The sequence below is a fragment of the Patagioenas fasciata genome, chromosome 1 (genome assembly GCF_037038585.1).
Source record: "Patagioenas fasciata isolate bPatFas1 chromosome 1, bPatFas1.hap1, whole genome shotgun sequence".
Taxonomy (NCBI): Eukaryota; Metazoa; Chordata; class Aves; order Columbiformes; family Columbidae; genus Patagioenas; species Patagioenas fasciata.
In genome coordinates, this window is record NC_092520.1 from 92,206,196 (window position 1) to 92,224,317 (window position 18,122).

Below are 18,122 nucleotides of genomic sequence, written 5' to 3' on the forward strand. Positions count from 1 at the left end.
TCACGTAATGCTGAAGCAATATTTTCACCAGTCTCACACTCTTGAATGGCAGGTCACTGTGAATCTGGAAGAGTGAGGCATGCACTAATATGAAGACTCACACACGAGGCTTGAACCAAAACACACCACCAAACCCCCAAGGAAAGGCTGCAGGTTGACATGTGCTGTCAACTGACCTTGCTCTTGAAGGTAAGAAAAGAAAGTTACAGGTTCCCCCACACCGTGGTAAGTAAATGGTTCTCATCTCCAGGAACATCCTGTTTGCCAGCAAAAGAAACACCACAAAGGATCCAAATGAAAAATAACTCGCAAGCAAAAACCAGATTTTTTTATTTTCAGCCAGTCTCCTCCCTGAGTAGGGTCACCATGAAGCTTTACATATTTGTGCCAGCATGGTGTAGGGGGTAGGAACAAGTGGGTGGTGGCAGGATTGCAACCATTTTATTTTCTTTTTTTCTTTCTTTAGGTACTGCCAGCTAAAAATTGCCACACTAAACGGTGATCCCACTAAAACAAAGGAGAATCTGAACATGTTTTCTTACAATAGGCTGAACTTAAAAAGGGCATGTGCTATACTTATGGGTAATGATATTTGGTCTTAGATTTTTTGGATTGTTATATTTCCATAAACAAACATTTAATACAATAATACTTGGAAGGCCAAAAAAAAAAATCTGTGTAAACAGAAAAAAAGCTTGCACGAAATACAATAACGTCAAGTCTTACGATCAAAAATTTACGCAAAAGCAATGCAATCCCACTGCTTTTATCACGAATAAATAAAGCCAAGGTCTACAGAGGATGGGAACACGAACCCGGAGAGAGCCAAAAAAGTGGTGGCTTGGCTGCCCCTGCAGGGAGGAGATTCATACATCAGGGCTCGAAACCGGCAAAGGGAGCAGGGTACAGCAGAGCACAGCCCCTCCTCACAGCTGGAATGCTCTGCTTCCAGTTTTGCCTGTCACCTCCTGCAGGTGACGGTACTGGCAAGAGTGCCAGGAGTTGATGGTCTCTTCCAGCTAGTTCTGGGGAAGCAATGAGAGAGAAAGGAGAGACAGTGATACAGCTGCTGGACGCACAGACACGACTTTGTGTCGGTGTCCATGGCGCTCCTTCTGTCCCGTGTTGAACAAATCGCCTGCTTGCACAGAACTGGTCATTTCTGCCCCAGCGATGGCATAAAAGCAGCTATCTGAAACCTGCATTTTGGTTATAGATTTGCCCCATTTGGGTGGAGTGGGGGAAAAAAACAGACCAAACACTAATAAAAATCACCTAACAGTTCAATTATTTTGTTCCACCAACATTTTTAAGGACAAGCTAAAGGCCTTTGGCTTCCATGTGCAAGTTATGCCAGTTGTCTTCTAGCTCACTAGAGAGCAAAACCGAAAGCATAACACACTCGGTTTTAAAGTACTGATTAACATAAAGGTCAATATTGTCTTTCAGTCCTGTGGAGCTGTTGTGAAAGCAGTTGGAGAACAGCAGATCCCGACCAAAGAGAGTGGGAGCTCTGGTGGGCAAGTGAAGAGGGACAATCCCTATTCCCCGTGAGATTAAACCACACAAAGGGGAGCAGGGAAAGAAAGGGCCTGTAAGGTGATTGCATTTTTCATTCCAAATTGTCTTGCTGTAAGTGTGACCTACTAGCGATATAAACAGTGAATATGGCACAAGGTTTAAATTATGCAGAAATGTCCTAGTAAAAAATGGAAAAGAATAAATCACACTGTTAATCCGTAATTTTAACTTTTCCCCCAAAACATAGTTTTCCTCAGGATGTAAACTGAAAGGTGTTGTTTTTGTAAGTGTGTTTCATTTCTCAAAACAACAGCTAAACATTCCTTTTGAACCAGATGGAAGGACCTTGGATCAAGGTTTTCAAAGCCAGAGCTCAAGTTAAGAGTATAAGTTACACTGAGCTAAAATGGGATGGAAGGAGGTGTCAGGATGCTCAAGTCCATTCACAGACATACATATGTCTACTTCTGATTTCAGCAAGCCATTCTGTATGGTTCTGGCACCAAAATTGCCCTGCTAATTAAATATAAATGGAATATAAAACCTAAATTTAGCCACTTAACCTAAATCTGTCTTTATTGTCAGAAGTGATTACTGGCTTGAATGAACCATGAATTTTTTTTTTTTTTTTAAACTTAGATATAGGCAAGGTTTGAAGGATTTAAGGATATTTATAATTTTAAGATTGTCTTCATATGTTCCATAAATCATGTATGAACCAAAGTTACAATTCTAATTAAAGGAAATTTCACGAACCATGAGGGAAGGATGCCAAATCTTGATTAGAACAAAAAAAGCAGAAACAACAGTAGCAGTTTCACAGACAGTGTTGCCCAGGCTCACAGAATATAACAGGGCTCACATGCTTCTGTAAAGCTGTTTCTTGTTTTCTCCTGAGTTAAAATCCAGACCACAATGGTAGGACCAAAATGCCTGAGCAGATAAGACAAATAGTTTCCTTAAAAAACAAAGAACTCTTCACAAATTCTAGATTCTTTCTATCTCCTGGTTGACTGAGGATTTCTTTCCCAAAGTCCATGTGAGCCCATAGTCTAGAAAAAAAATATTTTAGCACATACTATAAATTTCATGGACCTGGCTCAAGCATTATTATGCACATGCTCAAATATTTTCCACTGTTGAGAGTGGAGGATTTTTTATGGAATAACAAGGTGAGAGAAAAGCATGGCAGTTTTTAAAAGACACTGCTTGCAAAAAAATACTGAAATTAACATTTTGCAGGCCATACAGGCTGGCATTGACTCCATCTAGCACAAAGGTAAAGACTTTTGTTTGACTTTCTGGGATGAAAAGGAAACGTAGACTTCCCTGTCAGACTCTTCCTTGGGCCCTCTCCTCAGAGACTAAATAGAACAAAAAACTACTTACTATACTGTGACTAGTTAAAGAAATTAAGGACAAAGTTCTTTAAACAGCCTGTAATTAAGCATTCCAATGGAATTAAGTATGATAATTACCTGCTATACAGGAATCTGATAGGATTCATGTTTCCACATGACACGGAAGCAAAAAAAGGTTTCACATGCAAATATGAATGCAGAAAATTGATGTATATAATTCATGTTCACATGCATACTGTGTTAACCTTAATTCCATATGTTATCACGTCTTAAAGTGGAAACTTAAATTGATTGTTTAAGGTACCTAATTCAGAATCTGTTATACAAAAGATACAAGACAGGAATCTCTTGAGTAATTATCCTGGGTTTTATACTGATTCACTATGTACCTCCAGGCAAGCACCTTAGAACAGTATTTTTTTAAGATGCAGTATGTAATTTTGGATGCTCAACTTGAAATACCTTAAGCCTGATTTCTCAAAACTAATAACTATTAATAGTTTCAATTACAGCTAGTCAGAGCTTAACATATTAAGCTATGAGCTAAAAACAGGCAGTCAGTACAAAGAGACAAACGTTTGAAAATAACCTTAACTTCTCAAGGTCACTATGACAAAGGAATGAATGTTTTTCTATGGTTGAACATTTTAGGTGAGAAAGTATTCTCATCAAAGGCTGTAGAGATCACAGGGCTTCAATGCACTTCTGAGAATATAGTAGTGAATTTAATATTTTAGGTGCTGGCACTTGCTTCAGGCAAGAGAAACCATCACCCCTTCCCAGCTAGGCGGCAGGAACCACTGCAGCCATCCCAAGATGTATTCCCAGAGGGATGTGGATCAGGCAGATGGAGTTTTGGCTGCATCCTTCACCCTTGAACTCAAAGAACTAGAATCAAAACTGAGATCATGTAAAATCAGTCATAGTTGCACAAAGTCTATTTCAAATGTCCAGAACCTTAAAAAGTAGCAATAATAATAATCTTAATCACATTAACAAATCCATGAATGGAACAACTTATCTGTTATCAAATTTAAAACCAGCACTTTTTCTCTTTACCTGAATTGGAAATTTTTCCATTGTCAGCTGTTCCTGCATTCCCTGGAGCAACAAACACATGTTTTACGTGTGGGGACTGGGCCAACTTCCAGGCCAGCGCATGCTCTCTCCCTCCACTGCCAATCACAAGCACTTGGTCAGCCATTAGTCTGCATAAAACCAGAACACAAGCAAAACAGCCAGAATTAAGTGTGTGAGGTTAGGAAAGCAAGAGCTTCACAGACTGCAGTTTTAAGTGCCAGGTGCAATGCAACTCCTAACAGAGGTGAATGATGTCACTTTGTTTCAAGCAATGATATTTCTCTAAGGGTTTTGTTGTTGTTGTTTTCTAAAAATAAAAAAGAGAGAGAGACATGTACATGAAAATGGATAACTAAGTTTATCAGATGTGATATAAACTAAATGTCAAAGACTGAACTGCTCCAGAACACAGAAGTAACCTGCAGGGCAAACCATCCTTGCTTTCCTTTAGTTGTATTGGCAACTGCTCCAAGTTATACAGAAGTCTGTGATACAGGGAAAACCCTTACGAATTACCAGGCTGTGATTCGCAACCTATAGTAACTCCAGGAGAATCCAAGCCTGCAAAGGGCAAAGCCCTTCTGATGAACTAACTGTGTGAACACAGTATTACAATGTTGGGGAGCTGAACAGGATCACTTCAGACTTTTTAGAGGTAATATCTGAAGGAGTTTCAGGAAAAGGAAAGGCTAGGAGCAATCACAGAATGGTTGGGGTTGGAAGGGACCTCTGTAGACCATCTAGTCCAACCCACCTGCTAAAGCAGGTTCACCCAGAGCAGATCGCACAGGAATGTGTCCAGCTGGGTCTTGAATGTCTCCAGAGGAGACTCCACAGCCTCTCTGGGCAGCCTGTATGAGACAGGGAAATCAAGTTCCATCTCTGGCTTTTCTTAGCAGAGGACAACCACAAGGCAAACACCAGGGAAGACCAGGAGTCATTAATAAAGGACCTCACTCTGAGAAGGTACCGCAGGACAGCCACTCCTCCCTCCCATGCTGCTGTGTTGTAGAAAAACACATCAGTGCTTTCTTGGCCTGCAGAAAGTGGCCGTATAACTGAAGGTTGCAATTTTGTTAGAAACTGTCCAAAACCTTTTCAGCAGTTTGGAAACAAAATGGTCACAAAAATGAAAGGAACCCTCTGTGTTCTTCTCTGTGCCTGTACACATAACTTAGACACATTGGATTCATGTCAATATTACAATTCTTATTTCGATCAGCTTTGAGAGGTAGCCTTTGCTTTTTAAGACATGCTTACTTCTATGTGTATTCTCTACATATTAACTGATGTTGGTCACCTAAGAATTGCTATCCTGACAATGATACCATACAACTAGCAAAGCTTACACTGACAAAACCCACTGGAGTTCAGAAAATAGTAAATAAAGAAATAAAGTAAGCACATGATTTATAAACAAGTACATAAGTTTTACTTAGAGCTACATGAAAAGCAAAGGCTAGCCTCCCAAACTATTCAAAGAATAAGCTGTTAGAGCCACATTAGTCCAGCTATATGTGAATTACATACACAAATAATGCCACCGCAGTGGTTAACATGAGAGTTTTATTCACAGAAGTCAAATGGTCCCTGAAGGATCTATTCAGCGATGCAGAAAGGAAGCAGCTACAAATTTGCAGTAGGTCCTAAGCCCAAGTGCAGCACGCACTGCTTGCAGAAAATCACCTAAAAGCTTTAAATCATAACATATGCAAAACGATGACCTAAAGCTACGAAAAATGGCTCAAAGCATTCAAAGTAATGAGAATAAGCAAACAATCATTTAATGTAGAAAATGGTAAGATTTACTTAAAGAACTATGCACGGCCAGTGAAGAGGCCTGATGTGTCCCTCTGCGGTACAAGCAATCCCCCATTCACTGGGTGTGAGGAACGCTGCCCAGAGAAGAGTTTTCCTCAAAAGGAACAACCAGTCTCCCTGCTGTAATCCTGGCACAGGTGACACGCAACCCTTGGCCGCTTTTCGTTAGGTGGCTGGTCCTTGACCTGCGCTTGCCAATTTGCGCAGGGCCTCCCAAGGCGAGCTCAGAGAAAAAAAAACCCCATGTACACGCACAATGCAGCTGAACACAGAGGTGACAGCTCCATTTCCCAGAGCAGTGAGAAGTCAGAACTCCTCTGCGGTACCCTCCTTCGCAGGAGGACAAGAGGGGGATGACTAGCACAAAGCACATCTTAAGCAAACGAGAGAAAAACAACAGATTTCTATGGGAGGAGCAAAAAGACACGACAGAAAGCAGACCTTCAGCCAACTGATAAGGTAGGGGTGTGTGCTTCTCCTCCCATCAGCTGCTAGAGCCTGACTGGAATAAAGCTGCTCAGACAGCCCTGGCCCTGGAGAAACCTGTAGTTGCCAAGGACCTGGACTATGGAGGGAATGGCTTCTGCTCTGAGGGCACTACGCAATGCATACAGTGAGCCTGATTTTTAAATCCAAGTCATCTGCAATAAGCTTCAGACAGGAAGAGCCCACACAGATTTTTAGAAGGTATTCCTATGTCATTTGCTAACCTATTTTAATCTGTTAATGAAGGAATTATTTGGTCAGGGAGTGATACTTTTAGGCAAAACATACAGTCAGAATAAAGACAAACCAAATACAAATAGAACGGTAAAATACCGAAAATTAACACTGAGTTGTTCACTATCAACTAAAAACACTACAGTTAAAATTTAACCATAGTTTCAGGTAGATGGAGACCAATTGCTTTCTAATCAGCAGTGTTTGACAAAATACACATGCTGCAAAGTTGCAGAGATATTTTAATTACAAAACTCCAGAATTACTTACAACAACAAAAAAGTATTTTGGGGTAAAAACTGTCCACTATAGTATACATATCTGGGATATCAAGTTACACTAAACCTCTTCTATATTGCAACTCAAACAAAAATAAAAGATAAAAGGGGCTGGCTACAACAAAGGGATGAATTAGATAAAGACAGTTACCTAAGACAAATAAATGCAGTGCAAAAGAATAAACACATATCATGTAGCAGGCAGCTATCTCCTACACTAAAGTTAAACCAAACAAGCACATTTCCAGTGCTTTCCACGGATAGCCATCACTAAACAGTTTTTTTAAGGCAAATTTTATCAATAATTAGTTGAACTATACACATGACAGCATTTTCTTACAAGTACCTCAGAACTGAGTGCAGAGATTCAAACCTGAACAGAGAAACACACTTACTCTATCCTACGTGCTGCCAGTCTGAGGAAAGCAGTACTCGAGAGCTCAGATGTGCAAAGAGAAAGGCGATAAGCAGCCTCTGGTTAAAATGTAGTACCCCTGTCCCAATATTACCGCCCCGCTGACGACATCGTGCCGCCACCCAATGAATGGGAAAGTTCAGCCATTCCAGTTGGGATGAGGGGACAGAATCTCACATACGAATGGTCTAGGAGTGAGGAGAAAAAACTCTGCAGACCAGACGCCCATCCTGTTGTTTCTAAACATGCAAAATAAATTCTGTCCCATCCCAGGTATCTTTTGCAGTTAAAAACTGCTTACTAATCAGATTGTAAACCTTCTCCTTTTATCTAAAAATGAGACTATTAATTTTTGGTATGCATAAAAATGAGGCTATGGATAGTCCTATGCATATCAACAGTATGAAAGAATAAGGCGTATGATGCACATGCAGACTCCATAAAGTCTACTGCTTAAAAATAGCAGAAGCACAGGTTTGAAGACCCAGTGACACTGTTGCCAGCTAAAGTAACTGACCATGCTGGCAAGTAGGTCAAATAATCACTTCCTTTTCCCCCCCAAAGTAACATATTCTACTACTACTGCCAGCTCAAAGAAAAAAAAAAGTCATATACAGCATAAAGTTTTACACAAGAGTAGGTAAACAGAACAAGCCATATATCATATGGTGAAATAAAAACGTAACAATTTTATAACTAAATGTGAGTAAAAAATAAGTTTCAGCCACTTTTTCAAAACTAATTATTATTTGTGCATCCCATGAGAGGTATCTTAATAACTTTTATTTAGGGATGTATCTTGAGAAGAACTTCTGGTGGCAATCACTGTTTAGGAGATTCAAATTTAGCAGTTGCAGCCTTTCTTTTTCACGCTAACACAAAAAGATGCCGTGTAGGCCCTATGCTGCCCAGCAGTATCTTGCATTAAAAACGAAAATTCCAAGAGGTGACATTTCTTTTTATTTTGTCAGTAATTCAGGAGTCAAAAATTTGTTCTCAAAAGACCAAGAGCCATTCACAAGGTAGATATTTCTTCTGTGAGGATTATCATGCCCTCTGGGTTTTTTTGGAAGCAATATGTAAAATCCTTAAACTCCAAAAAATATTCCAGAACACGGTATGTAATTATCTTAAGCAACCATCGTCTGCTCTTGTAAAGAAGGAAGACATGTTTATTTAAAAGACGTTTTAAAATAAAGACAGGCAGCATTTCAGGCAAGGGTCTGTTACTAGGTACTTATAGGAAACGAGAACAGGAAAGCAGAAGCAAGCTAATCATTCCATGTATCCAAGAGGAGCGGACACGAGGACAGAGCAAAGACAAGTCCATTTCCAGAGCCTGTCCCTGAGGTTGCCAGAAGTAAGTCAGCAGGGACGAGCATCAGCCTAGAGACCTCTATCCTCCACAAAAGGCAGGGCTCACCAAGAAGATCGGCAACTCTTCCACTAGGTCAGGGCCTGTGAAACAGAGAAAATAAAGTGAGGGAGGCAAAATCAACTGTATCTGATAGCTTTCTCCATCCTGACTCCTCCTCAAGGCACGGTGAGATTTCAAATGGCGATGACGTTACTAACTCAGCTGCAGCCCCTTCCCTACCAACAGAGAACGGACAGGAGCCATCAACTCTTCCTTGAGCTGAGCCTGTGCACAGGCTTGAAAATTAAACTGAGCTCCTTGATTGTACCTAAGAACTGTAAATGTAAACTCCTTAAGCAATTTCTTCCCCAGTTTCAGTTTCATATTGTAAGCGTGTGGTGCAAGTTACCTAAATATTTTCTCTCAACTAGGTGGAGTCTGGTGATAAGCCATTGCCTTATTATCACCCCTAACTAAAGCAGTAAAAAGGTGCAATTAAGATCTGCACAATATAGCACAAACATCTAGGGTATGACTGGTGGCTCCCTGCTTCAGTGCCTTTTTTTTTTTTTTCCTTCAGTTAAGCTCCGATGCTGATGACTTTCTCTGTGCTCAATTGAGAGGCCTGGGTGGAGCGGTTTTTGCTTTGGTGAGCCAAATAACATCAAATCTTGAAAATCTGTGTGGAAAAGGTGACACAAAACAAAGGCTTTAAAAAAAAAAAAGATACTTTTTAGTCTCTTAGTTTCAACAAAATCTGAGCTGAGGGTGGAGTGGCACTGATAACACTTAGGTATATTTAAAATATTGCACTGTGCAGCATCCAAAGTGCTTCAGCCCTTCATTAAAAAGTATGTGCTGCTCAAGCAGGTTTACTCTGTGCTGCAAAAATTTACACATGCATCAATGTTGGACTCATTCATAGAACCTGTCATCATTGAAAGGGGATGTTGTGAAGCCAGACACGCTTTCCCCTTCCGTGTGCTGGCTCCAGTGCTCACCTGAATACAGTCAATACACTGAGATTTCATAAAACTAACTTGAGAAAGAAAAAAAGGAAAAACCACAAACAACGCGAAATGGATTTCTGTGAACTGATCTGGCTTAAAGTGCAATCAGCCAAGATCTAGAGACATTAACAGTGAATGGATGGGACAACAGACCTGAACAGAGGAGCTCAAGGGCAAGACTTGCCTTTCAGGCAGCAGCAATCTATTCATCACTGCACGTGTAACATTTAGCTTTAGCTGCAGCCTATTTAAAAGCTGCAATACCTCAGCTTCCAACACTGGGATTAAGGAAACCTGATGCAAGGCATTCAAGTTTCCGCATACAAAAGATGCAGTCCTCACCCAAAGTGTCTTGACTCCTACCTTTCCTAGAGCTTAGGCTACAAAATGGCCCAGCACTTACCCCAAACACAAAGAACCCAAGCCCAGCATCAGCAAGCAGGTTCAAATCCACACCCCCCAGTCCCTGGAGAAGAGCTCTTATCACTTGGCTTTGGACTAAAGGAGAAGGTTCATTCTTTGTCTTGAAGCTAGGCAGGAGAAGAAACGAAAACTCACAGGACACAGCAAGAACACAAAACTGGGAAGGCTGTGTAATTCTGCTGCCTCCCCAGCGAGTAGAGTATTTATTAGCTTCTAGCCCTAGCAGTCAGGACTGTTCGTGCTTTTTTTTTTTTTTCATAGACCTATAATGGGATAAAATATTGAAAGAACCACTTGGATAAGAAGCAGGACTTTGTCCTCCCATCTTCAATAGCTAGGCTGCTGCCATACTCCCTCCCGGGAACCTGACGTCCTTTACCTGGCTTCTGAACCTGGCAGCAGCCAGATCACACTGTCTCAAACCCCCTTGGGCTGAACCCTGCTCTTCTGCTTTCTGAATTATGCTCTAATCAGCAATTCGAGTCATTTCCTAGAGTCGCATTATGAGTGCACACAGATCTCAATACACGGGAGGTGACCTCCGAGCTGGCCTTCCCAGTGAATCTGTGCCAGCTGCTGGATCCCGTTCAAGCTCGTAGACCAACCGGAGACTGAACTGCGCAAGCTGCAGGTTCACTGACAAGTGTTTCACAACTGGCTTTCCTGCCCTTTGCTGGTGCAGCCGCCCATTGGCCCCACCAACTTCTCCACCTCCAGCCTCTCCTTCCCTCTCCCACCTGCGTGTGCAGAGGGCGTGCAGTCACTCGGATCAGGCAGCCAATAATGCTGGAATACTAGCACCACAACAGCAATCAACACAGAAAGGTAAATATATATATACACGCACATATAAAATAAATACTTCTCTGCCAGTTTAGTGAGCTAAACTAACTCACTGAGGGCTGAAGTGATCACCACAGCCAGTACAAGGGAAGCAGCAGCAGAAAGCTGCCAGAGAAGCTGAAAAGAGCTTGCTTTTTGCTGCCGCAAACTGCTCATCAACCCAGCTGTCCTGTACACTGCACCCTCAGATCACCTTGATTGACTGAGAGGTGATAACGCAATCGGTGGCAAATGCTGCTTCACAATCTACCTTTCCACTCAACTGCTCATTCCCACCTCCTGCCCCAGCGTGTTTATGGTCATGGGGCAAGTCGAATCAGAGAATCAAATGATGGCTGGGGAGGGGAAGAGATCCATGTCTCTCCACAAATTTTTCCTCTGTGGATCAGTTTCCTGAGGGAATTCACCCTACCAAGTGCACAGGCAGCTCTGCTGGTGCAATGCGAGGTGTAGAAACAGCTGTGGCACCTGAACTGGTAAAAATGGCCAAAATACAATGACGGAACTTCAAGTTTAGGCTGTGGCAAGTATTACACTCATCCTGAAGGAAAACAGCACAGCCTCAGAGAACTTTTCATCTCCTTGGCTTTCAATACAGTGAAGAGTTGCTTAAGGAGTTGAGAGGCTTCCAGAATCAGTTTTATGTATGGCTTTGGGTTTAAATAATCTTTGGTTCATACATTTTATTTGGGACTAATTCCTGGCTCTTACCCAGCCATAAGTGTGGTATATTAGACAGTTTTATAAAACAAACAAAAAAATAAACAAAACAAAACCAAATGAACAAACAACAACAACAAAAAACCCCACAAACAAGAAAGGTAATAATTATCTGTTTTTCAGCCCTGCAGAAACCAGAGCATCATACTGAAGGCCTGACTCAGAGCTGAGAATAAAACTTTCACGGCCCGATTTAAGGATCTGCACAGCAGGCGTCTTGCCTCCCGGTGTGATCCTTGGAATGGCTGGATTGTGTGTTTCCTAGGCAAAACGTTACTGCAAGTTTCACTACTAAAAATAAATGTACCTTAAAAGTTTTATCACCCTCCCAAAAGTATCAAATTTTGACCCATCAAACTCTTTGTGGGAAACTGGAAGTGCTTTGTGCCTTTCACCATAGCCTCAGAAGCAGCTATGAGGTGAGAACCACAATGAATGAGGTGGGGGAGAAATGCCCTTCCTGTGTTACTATTTCAGTTATGCACACAACATACTGAAATAAGTACCCTCGTTCCCCGAAAAACTATTTTTTCAGGATTTTTGAGGATGCTCAAAATACAAGCGCTACTCCAAAAATAAGCCCTACTTACAGTTCATCACGAAAGTCAATTTAAATAGTGTCTAGGCAGGTATACATGTAAAAAAATAAGCAACTTCTGGAGCAAAAATATTCTCTTATTTTCGGGGAAACAGGGTATTAACTCTGCTCATTAGTTTCAAGTACCTACTGGATAGACTGGAGGGGGGGCGGGATGCCAATGATAAAGTTGGTAAGTCCCCAACTTCACAAACAGCAGGGAAAGAATCAAAGTGAGTCAAAGTCCAAGACTAGAGAGGTTATAAGTTTAATATTTACTTTAAAGCAAATATTTCGCCATTTTTTCAAAGCCAAGCAGTGCGGATTTTTTTTTTTTTTAAATAAGTAGCAACAAGAGCCATGCGCGTTTTAAAATACTTTAAAGTGCAGTACCTTTAAAAATGCTACACACCAAGCTCCCCCAGAAGTAAATCTGGGTAGAAGACGCGCAGTTAAAACAAATATATAAATGAATAAGCCGCTAGCCATCAAATCTCCACACGCCTCTCCATGGCCGGAGGCGCGGGCAGAGCAGGACCCGGGTTAAAACAAAGCCGCCAGGGCTTTTTTTTAGGCCAGGCCGGCTCTCCACGGCGGGCCTGAGTGCAGCAGGAGCCGGCGGGAAGGCGCCGGTTCGGGCCGCCCCGCCATTTTATCGCCCTGGCAGCGGGGAGCACATGGCTCCGCCGCGTCCCTCCCGCACCGCCGCCCAACAGCCCGGCCGCGGGGGGCTGGCTGCGGGCAGCCACACCGGGACGGAGCGGCCCGCCAGCGGGTGCCCTTCTCCAGGGCGAAAAAGAAAAGAAAACAAAACAAAAAACTTACTTTTCTTCAGGGGATTTTAAAGAACGGGAAGGCATCCTCCGCCACGCCGCCGAAAACTACAGTACCCAGGAGGCACCGCGACATGGCGGCGGGTCGGCCCGGGGGCGGGAGCCGGGAAGCCCGGGGTAATCAATGTGTCAGCTTCGGGACCCATTAATTGGCTTTTGCACGTAGATTCTTGAAGTCTATAAGTTACCTTCTGCGGAGCGCGGCTGTTACCTGCGGAGCCTGCTGAGCCGGGTCGGGAAGGTGCTGGAGCCGGCCGAAAAACATTGCCTGTGTGTAGGTTATTGCTTTTACTTTATCCACAGAGGCTAAAGGTGATAATTAAGTTGGTTGTGCAAAGATTGATTTTGCTTCTGTGTCCTCTCAGGGCGAATGGTCCTATGTATCTTTAAGTACTGTGTAGGCACAACTCCTTAGTTTGTACCACGTTGAACTTTACACTCTATGAAACCGAAGAGTATTGGGCAACATTGAGTCCAATTCAGCATTAAAAGTGTGCAACAACATTGTTAATGAAAGCAGATTTGATCCATAGTTTTGCTTCTCCCCCCTGCCAAGAGCTAAAATGTGAAAACCTCACTGTTCTTTGTAAATTAGCTTATGAAATATAGGCTCGTTAAATACTGTTTGCGTATTTAAGCACACCTTTGACTCTTGCTTTAAAAGGGAACAGTCACATGAATAAATGCTCTAGGTAGTACTGTCAATTGCAGCAGAACTGCTATTAGCAAAGTCCCATAATACTATGTTTACAAATTGAACACTGAATATATCAGCAACAACCACTGGTCTTGACAAGATGAAAGTATTTAATTAATTTGAAAACTTCCTTACTGAATGAAGGTGTTTAACTAAAAGGTGGTGGCTTGGTTTTTTTTTTTTTTTTTTCAGCAAATAGAGATGGGGTGAGCAGGAATAGTTATTTTCCTGTGCGGCTGTGGATCCAGGTATCTATGAATAGTAATTTTTGTAGTTATTACTTTGCCCACATTGATTTTTAGTGAACCCAGAGTGAAATATGCGGCATGCACAAAAATCCTCCCCTGTCTCTTTTTACGCCTTTGTTCATGGTATTCCTTGTATAGGTGGAGGCCTACGCTGGTAGGAATATCAATGTAGCTAAGCTCCTTGGAATCAATTAACTGTGGTTGGAGAAGGTCCCTCTCCTGCAGGTGGGCAGATTGGTGGTGTAGCTGCCTCCAGCCTCCATTGGAGGTGTGATCCCTGCCTGGAACATCTTTTCTGCCTGAAGCTCCTAACATGGGCTAAATTACACCAGTCAAACCCGCTGTTCTCTTGAGGAGGGCTGGAGGATTTTTGGAAGGTGTAAGTTATGCTTCAGCCTTCGCAGCTTTGTTGTTAGGCCCCTGCTAGCAACCTTATGCCTATGTAGAATATCACAACTTGTTTCTGGGTACAAACGTGCCTGGTCTAGGCAAGGCCATTGCCATCAGGGGAACCTAAATATGTCTGAAATTGTTCAAGTGAAACATTCTCAGTCTTTAGCTCATTGAATACCAGAAAATAGATACACTATTGGTAAGATCTAAAACTTATCGATGTTGGGATGGCACAGAAGGTACAGGTTATTTGTGAAAGCCCCTCTTAAAATGTAGCTGCTTTGTATTATAAATGTAATAAATTGACTGTGACATTGTAAGCAAATCGATCCACGTATCAAATGCATTATTTTCCCAACGTTGATATTAAGGCACCACACATCCCAGCAATGCACAGTAAAGAACAACGCTGCTTTTAAAGGGTCTTGCAACCACATTGAAGTTGAGGCTGATGTTGCACATAAAGACCCCAGCAGCAATGAAATGGTTATATCTAGGTTTTGAGGTATTTTAAATTTATTTCAGGTTTGCTAGACCCCCCTAAGTTACTACTTCATGACACCAGAAGAAACTCTACGTGGCAGGAATTGTAAGGTTACCTGGCTTTACAGGACTGAAGATGGTAAAGCCTTATCTTTACACAGAGTTGAGAATTGGTTTGGGGGCAGCAGGAAGGGACACCCCCCACCCTCCCCCTTAAATTGACTTTGGTTCCAGCGAAACACCTCGCAGAAGACACAGCTTTGCAGGTGGGCTGAGGCCGGCTTTCACTCAGCTGTCATTTATTTATTCACGGCGGCGGCGTCTTCCTCGTCTTCCCTTTGTTCCTTTTAATTTCTCCACACACCCCCCACCCCCTTTCGCGGGGCGCCCGCCCGCGCCCCGCCGGCAGCCCCCGGAGCACACGTGCGTGTCGCAGCCGGGCTCGCCCGCTCGCACGGCGGAGGGGGCAGGGCGTGTTTCGCATGGAACCGCTCGGTAAGTGAGGGAGGAGGGCAGCGCCGCGCCGGGCCCTGTGATGCGGCACTCGCGCGCCGGCAGGCCCCCCCGCTAGGCGCTGCCTGCGCTCGGCACACGGGGCTTGGCCCCCGCTCCATGGAGACCAATGGCATCGCTCCCACCCACCCCCAGCGGCCCCGAGCCCGCCGGCACGCACAGCCACACGCTTCAGCCCACCATGGCCCCACCGCCGCCGCCACAGCCGCTCGGGCCCGCGGCGAGGTGAGTGCCGGCCGCTGGGCTCCTCTCGGGGAGGCCCAGACGCTTTCGGGGCCCCGGTGGCTGCCGGAGGCGGCCGCGATCGCGACGGGGGAAAAAGAGGTAGAGGCGGTGTGCGTGGTGGAGGGGAACGGGAGGCGGACAAGGCCGAAGGGACCGGCGGTCACTGGGCACGATGGTACCCTGCACCCCCTCCCCCTTCTGTCTCTCCCCGTGGCTCAGGCGCAGCTTTTGGGTGTACGGGGCGCGAGAGGGGCCGAGAACGGTATGTGTGTGTGGTGTCGGTGTGGGGGCAGAACGGCAGTTAACGGTTTCACCCGGCGGCGAGGGGGGGCAGGACGGCCCGCCGGGGCTTTGCCTGTCGCGGAGCGGGGGGGGGGGAAGCCGCCGGGAGGCGCGCGCTGCCGGTGGGGTGGGGAGGGCGGGGGCGAGTGCAACAACATGGCGGCGCCGCGCGCTCCTGCGGGGGGAGGGGGGAGCAGCGAGCTTCCTCGAGACACGAGACTTCTCCCCCCTTCCCCCTCCCGGAAGCCAGACGGGGACTGGCGCTCTATGGCTTTTACTCAGCGCTAGAACGGCCGCCCGGAGGCCTGAGTTGCTCCACCCTCCTCGGCGACGTCATCCGTTAGAGGGCAACCAATGGCGAGAGGGCATATAGCGAGGACGTCAGCAAGGGCCCTCGGTCTCTAGTTGCGGCGGTGGTTTGTGGGATACTGGAGGCCTCGCGTCTCGGCAAGAAGGAAAGCGGAGAGTGGTGGTGTGGGGGAGGGGGGTTCCCCGGTGCGGTATAGCTGTCATGGCGACTAATATCGAGCAGATCTTTCGGTCCTTCGTGGTTAGCAAATTCCGGGAGATCCAGGAAGAGCAGCAGCAGCAACACAGCGGGTAACGAGCCTGGCCGGGGTGGCGGGGGAGGGCGACGCAGCCGCGCTGGAGCCGGGGCCTAGTGCGCGGGGAGAGGAGGGGTGCGCTGGCGGGGGGAAATGCGCGGGCCCCGCCTCGGGACGGAGGGGGACGGGACGGGGCCCGGGGCTCTTTGCGGGTCGTTTCGGCGTCAGCGTGGCGGGGACAGGGGGCTCGCGCCCTTGTGAGCGCCTTGAGCGAAAACATGCCGGGGGGGGGGGGAGGGGCAGTCGGATGCACGCACGCGCGCGTTGTCTCCTGGCGGCCGCGCACCCCTTTCCACTCACGGGTTTTCCCTCTTGTTCTGTTGCGTTGCTGCAAGAGGGGAAGGGGCGAGCGTCTGTGTGATTTGTTTTATTACGTTTAAGCTTGCCTAGGTTTTCCACAGCCTTATCTCACAAAGTAAGCAAAATCTGGTGGAGAAAAGTGAGTGCTGGGTGCTTATTTTATGAGGGGAGCCTGTGCAAGTTTTTACAGAAAGCGTGGGGACAGTGTTATATTCGAGATTGTGTTTTCCTCACTTGTGTTTTCCTCACATGTTCTGTTGTGAATAAGTGAAAATTAATTAAAAGCTAGATGTTTGGCTAAAAGCATGGCTTCTTCAGGAGGCTAAAATAATGTTTTGAAGGGTTGAGTGTAATAAATGTTTATGAATTTAAAAAATCAAAAAAGGCTCGAAATTGCTTGTATTAAGTTGATATTTTTCTTGGTTAGTGGAAAGGTAGAAGGCCAACCCAATGGTGACACAATCCCAGCTGAGCAAGCCAACCCTTCAGATGACACTGTTGCTGGTGCTGGGAGTCGTCAGAATGATCAGATAGTGCAGAAAATAGAGGAAGTGCTCTCTGGAGCCATTGATACAGAGCTGCAGTGCAAATCAGGTAAATGAAAACACATTTGGCAAATATGTTCTTGTTTAAGAAGGTTGTCATAGTGCTTAAAATTGAATCAGTTTTATAGAGATGAAAAAGTACTTTTCAGTACTGCTCCTCTCACTGACCTTCATCTGACAAATTGTATGTTTATTGTAATGTTCGTTGAGTATTCTTTTTTTAGTGTGATTCACAACCATAAGATGGAAAGAGAAATACATAATTTAAAAATTGAATCTGGTTCTGATATAAAAGCATTACCTAGTGTATGAAAAAATATTTTTATTTCAGTTACAGTGATGTTAAAATGTATAAATAATATCCATATATATAATTGTGCTTTATTTTAGATATACCTGCTTCAGGGTCTCAATGAGCAGTTCTTACTAACAGAGCTGATACTGATGGATAGAAGCATTGTTTGTTGTGTTGTTTTGGATTGGTTTGCAAGATTATTTCTAAAAATCGTTTATTAGAATTCAGAACTACATGGTTAATCTGTCAGAGTAAGATGCTTTGTTGTTTTAAAATGAATAATGCACTTATCTTTAAAGTGTAGATACACAGATTGTAATCTTCCCAAGGTTAAGATATTTTATGTAGCAATCTCATAACTTCAATAAATAACTTCAATAAAATACTGGATTTATTGTGCCAAAAAGTTGCATACAAATATCACTTCTTATGGGACTAGTCCTTTTTGTAAAATTTCTCAATCATGAGAGTTAGTGATATAAAGACTTTCATTACTGCATTTCTAATTTTTTGGAGTTGAAACATGGGTCACTAGTATGTGCTTGGTAAGTATAGTTACAGAGTAATTTTTTTTAAG

The 18,122-nt window shown here is 44.1% G+C and overlaps 2 protein-coding genes across 11 annotated transcripts in view; one reads left to right on the plus strand and one right to left on the minus strand.

Annotated features, from left to right (window-relative positions):
* The window catches only part of GART (phosphoribosylglycinamide formyltransferase, phosphoribosylglycinamide synthetase, phosphoribosylaminoimidazole synthetase), a 40,578-nt gene extending 27,413 nt beyond the window's left edge, over positions 1-13,165 (minus strand). The window contains exons 1-4 of one of the 7 annotated variants that reach the window (XM_071810646.1): positions 13,148-13,162; positions 8,620-8,654; positions 4,717-4,813; positions 3,942-4,090 (exon numbers count right to left, since the gene is read on the minus strand). In XM_071810646.1, the coding sequence (XP_071666747.1) occupies positions 3,942-4,086 (145 nt within the window). In that variant the 5' untranslated portion in view covers positions 4,087-4,090; positions 4,717-4,813; positions 8,620-8,654; positions 13,148-13,162. The other 6 variants (XM_065862537.2, XM_071810661.1, XM_065862538.2 and 3 more) reach the window with 6 other exon arrangements.
* Positions 13,166-15,230: 2,065 nt separating this feature from the next.
* SON (SON DNA and RNA binding protein) overlaps positions 15,231-18,122 on the plus strand; it is a 42,359-nt gene continuing 39,467 nt past the window's right edge. Inside the window, exons 1-2 of one of the 4 annotated variants that reach the window (XM_065862531.2) lie at positions 15,231-15,518; positions 17,133-17,299. In XM_065862531.2, the coding sequence (XP_065718603.1) occupies positions 15,403-15,518; positions 17,133-17,299 (283 nt within the window). In that variant the 5' untranslated portion in view covers positions 15,231-15,402. Of the gene's footprint in view, positions 15,519-16,138; positions 16,401-17,132; positions 17,300-18,122 lie in introns of those variants that run through there. The other 3 variants (XM_065862528.2, XM_065862530.2, XM_071810672.1) reach the window with 3 other exon arrangements.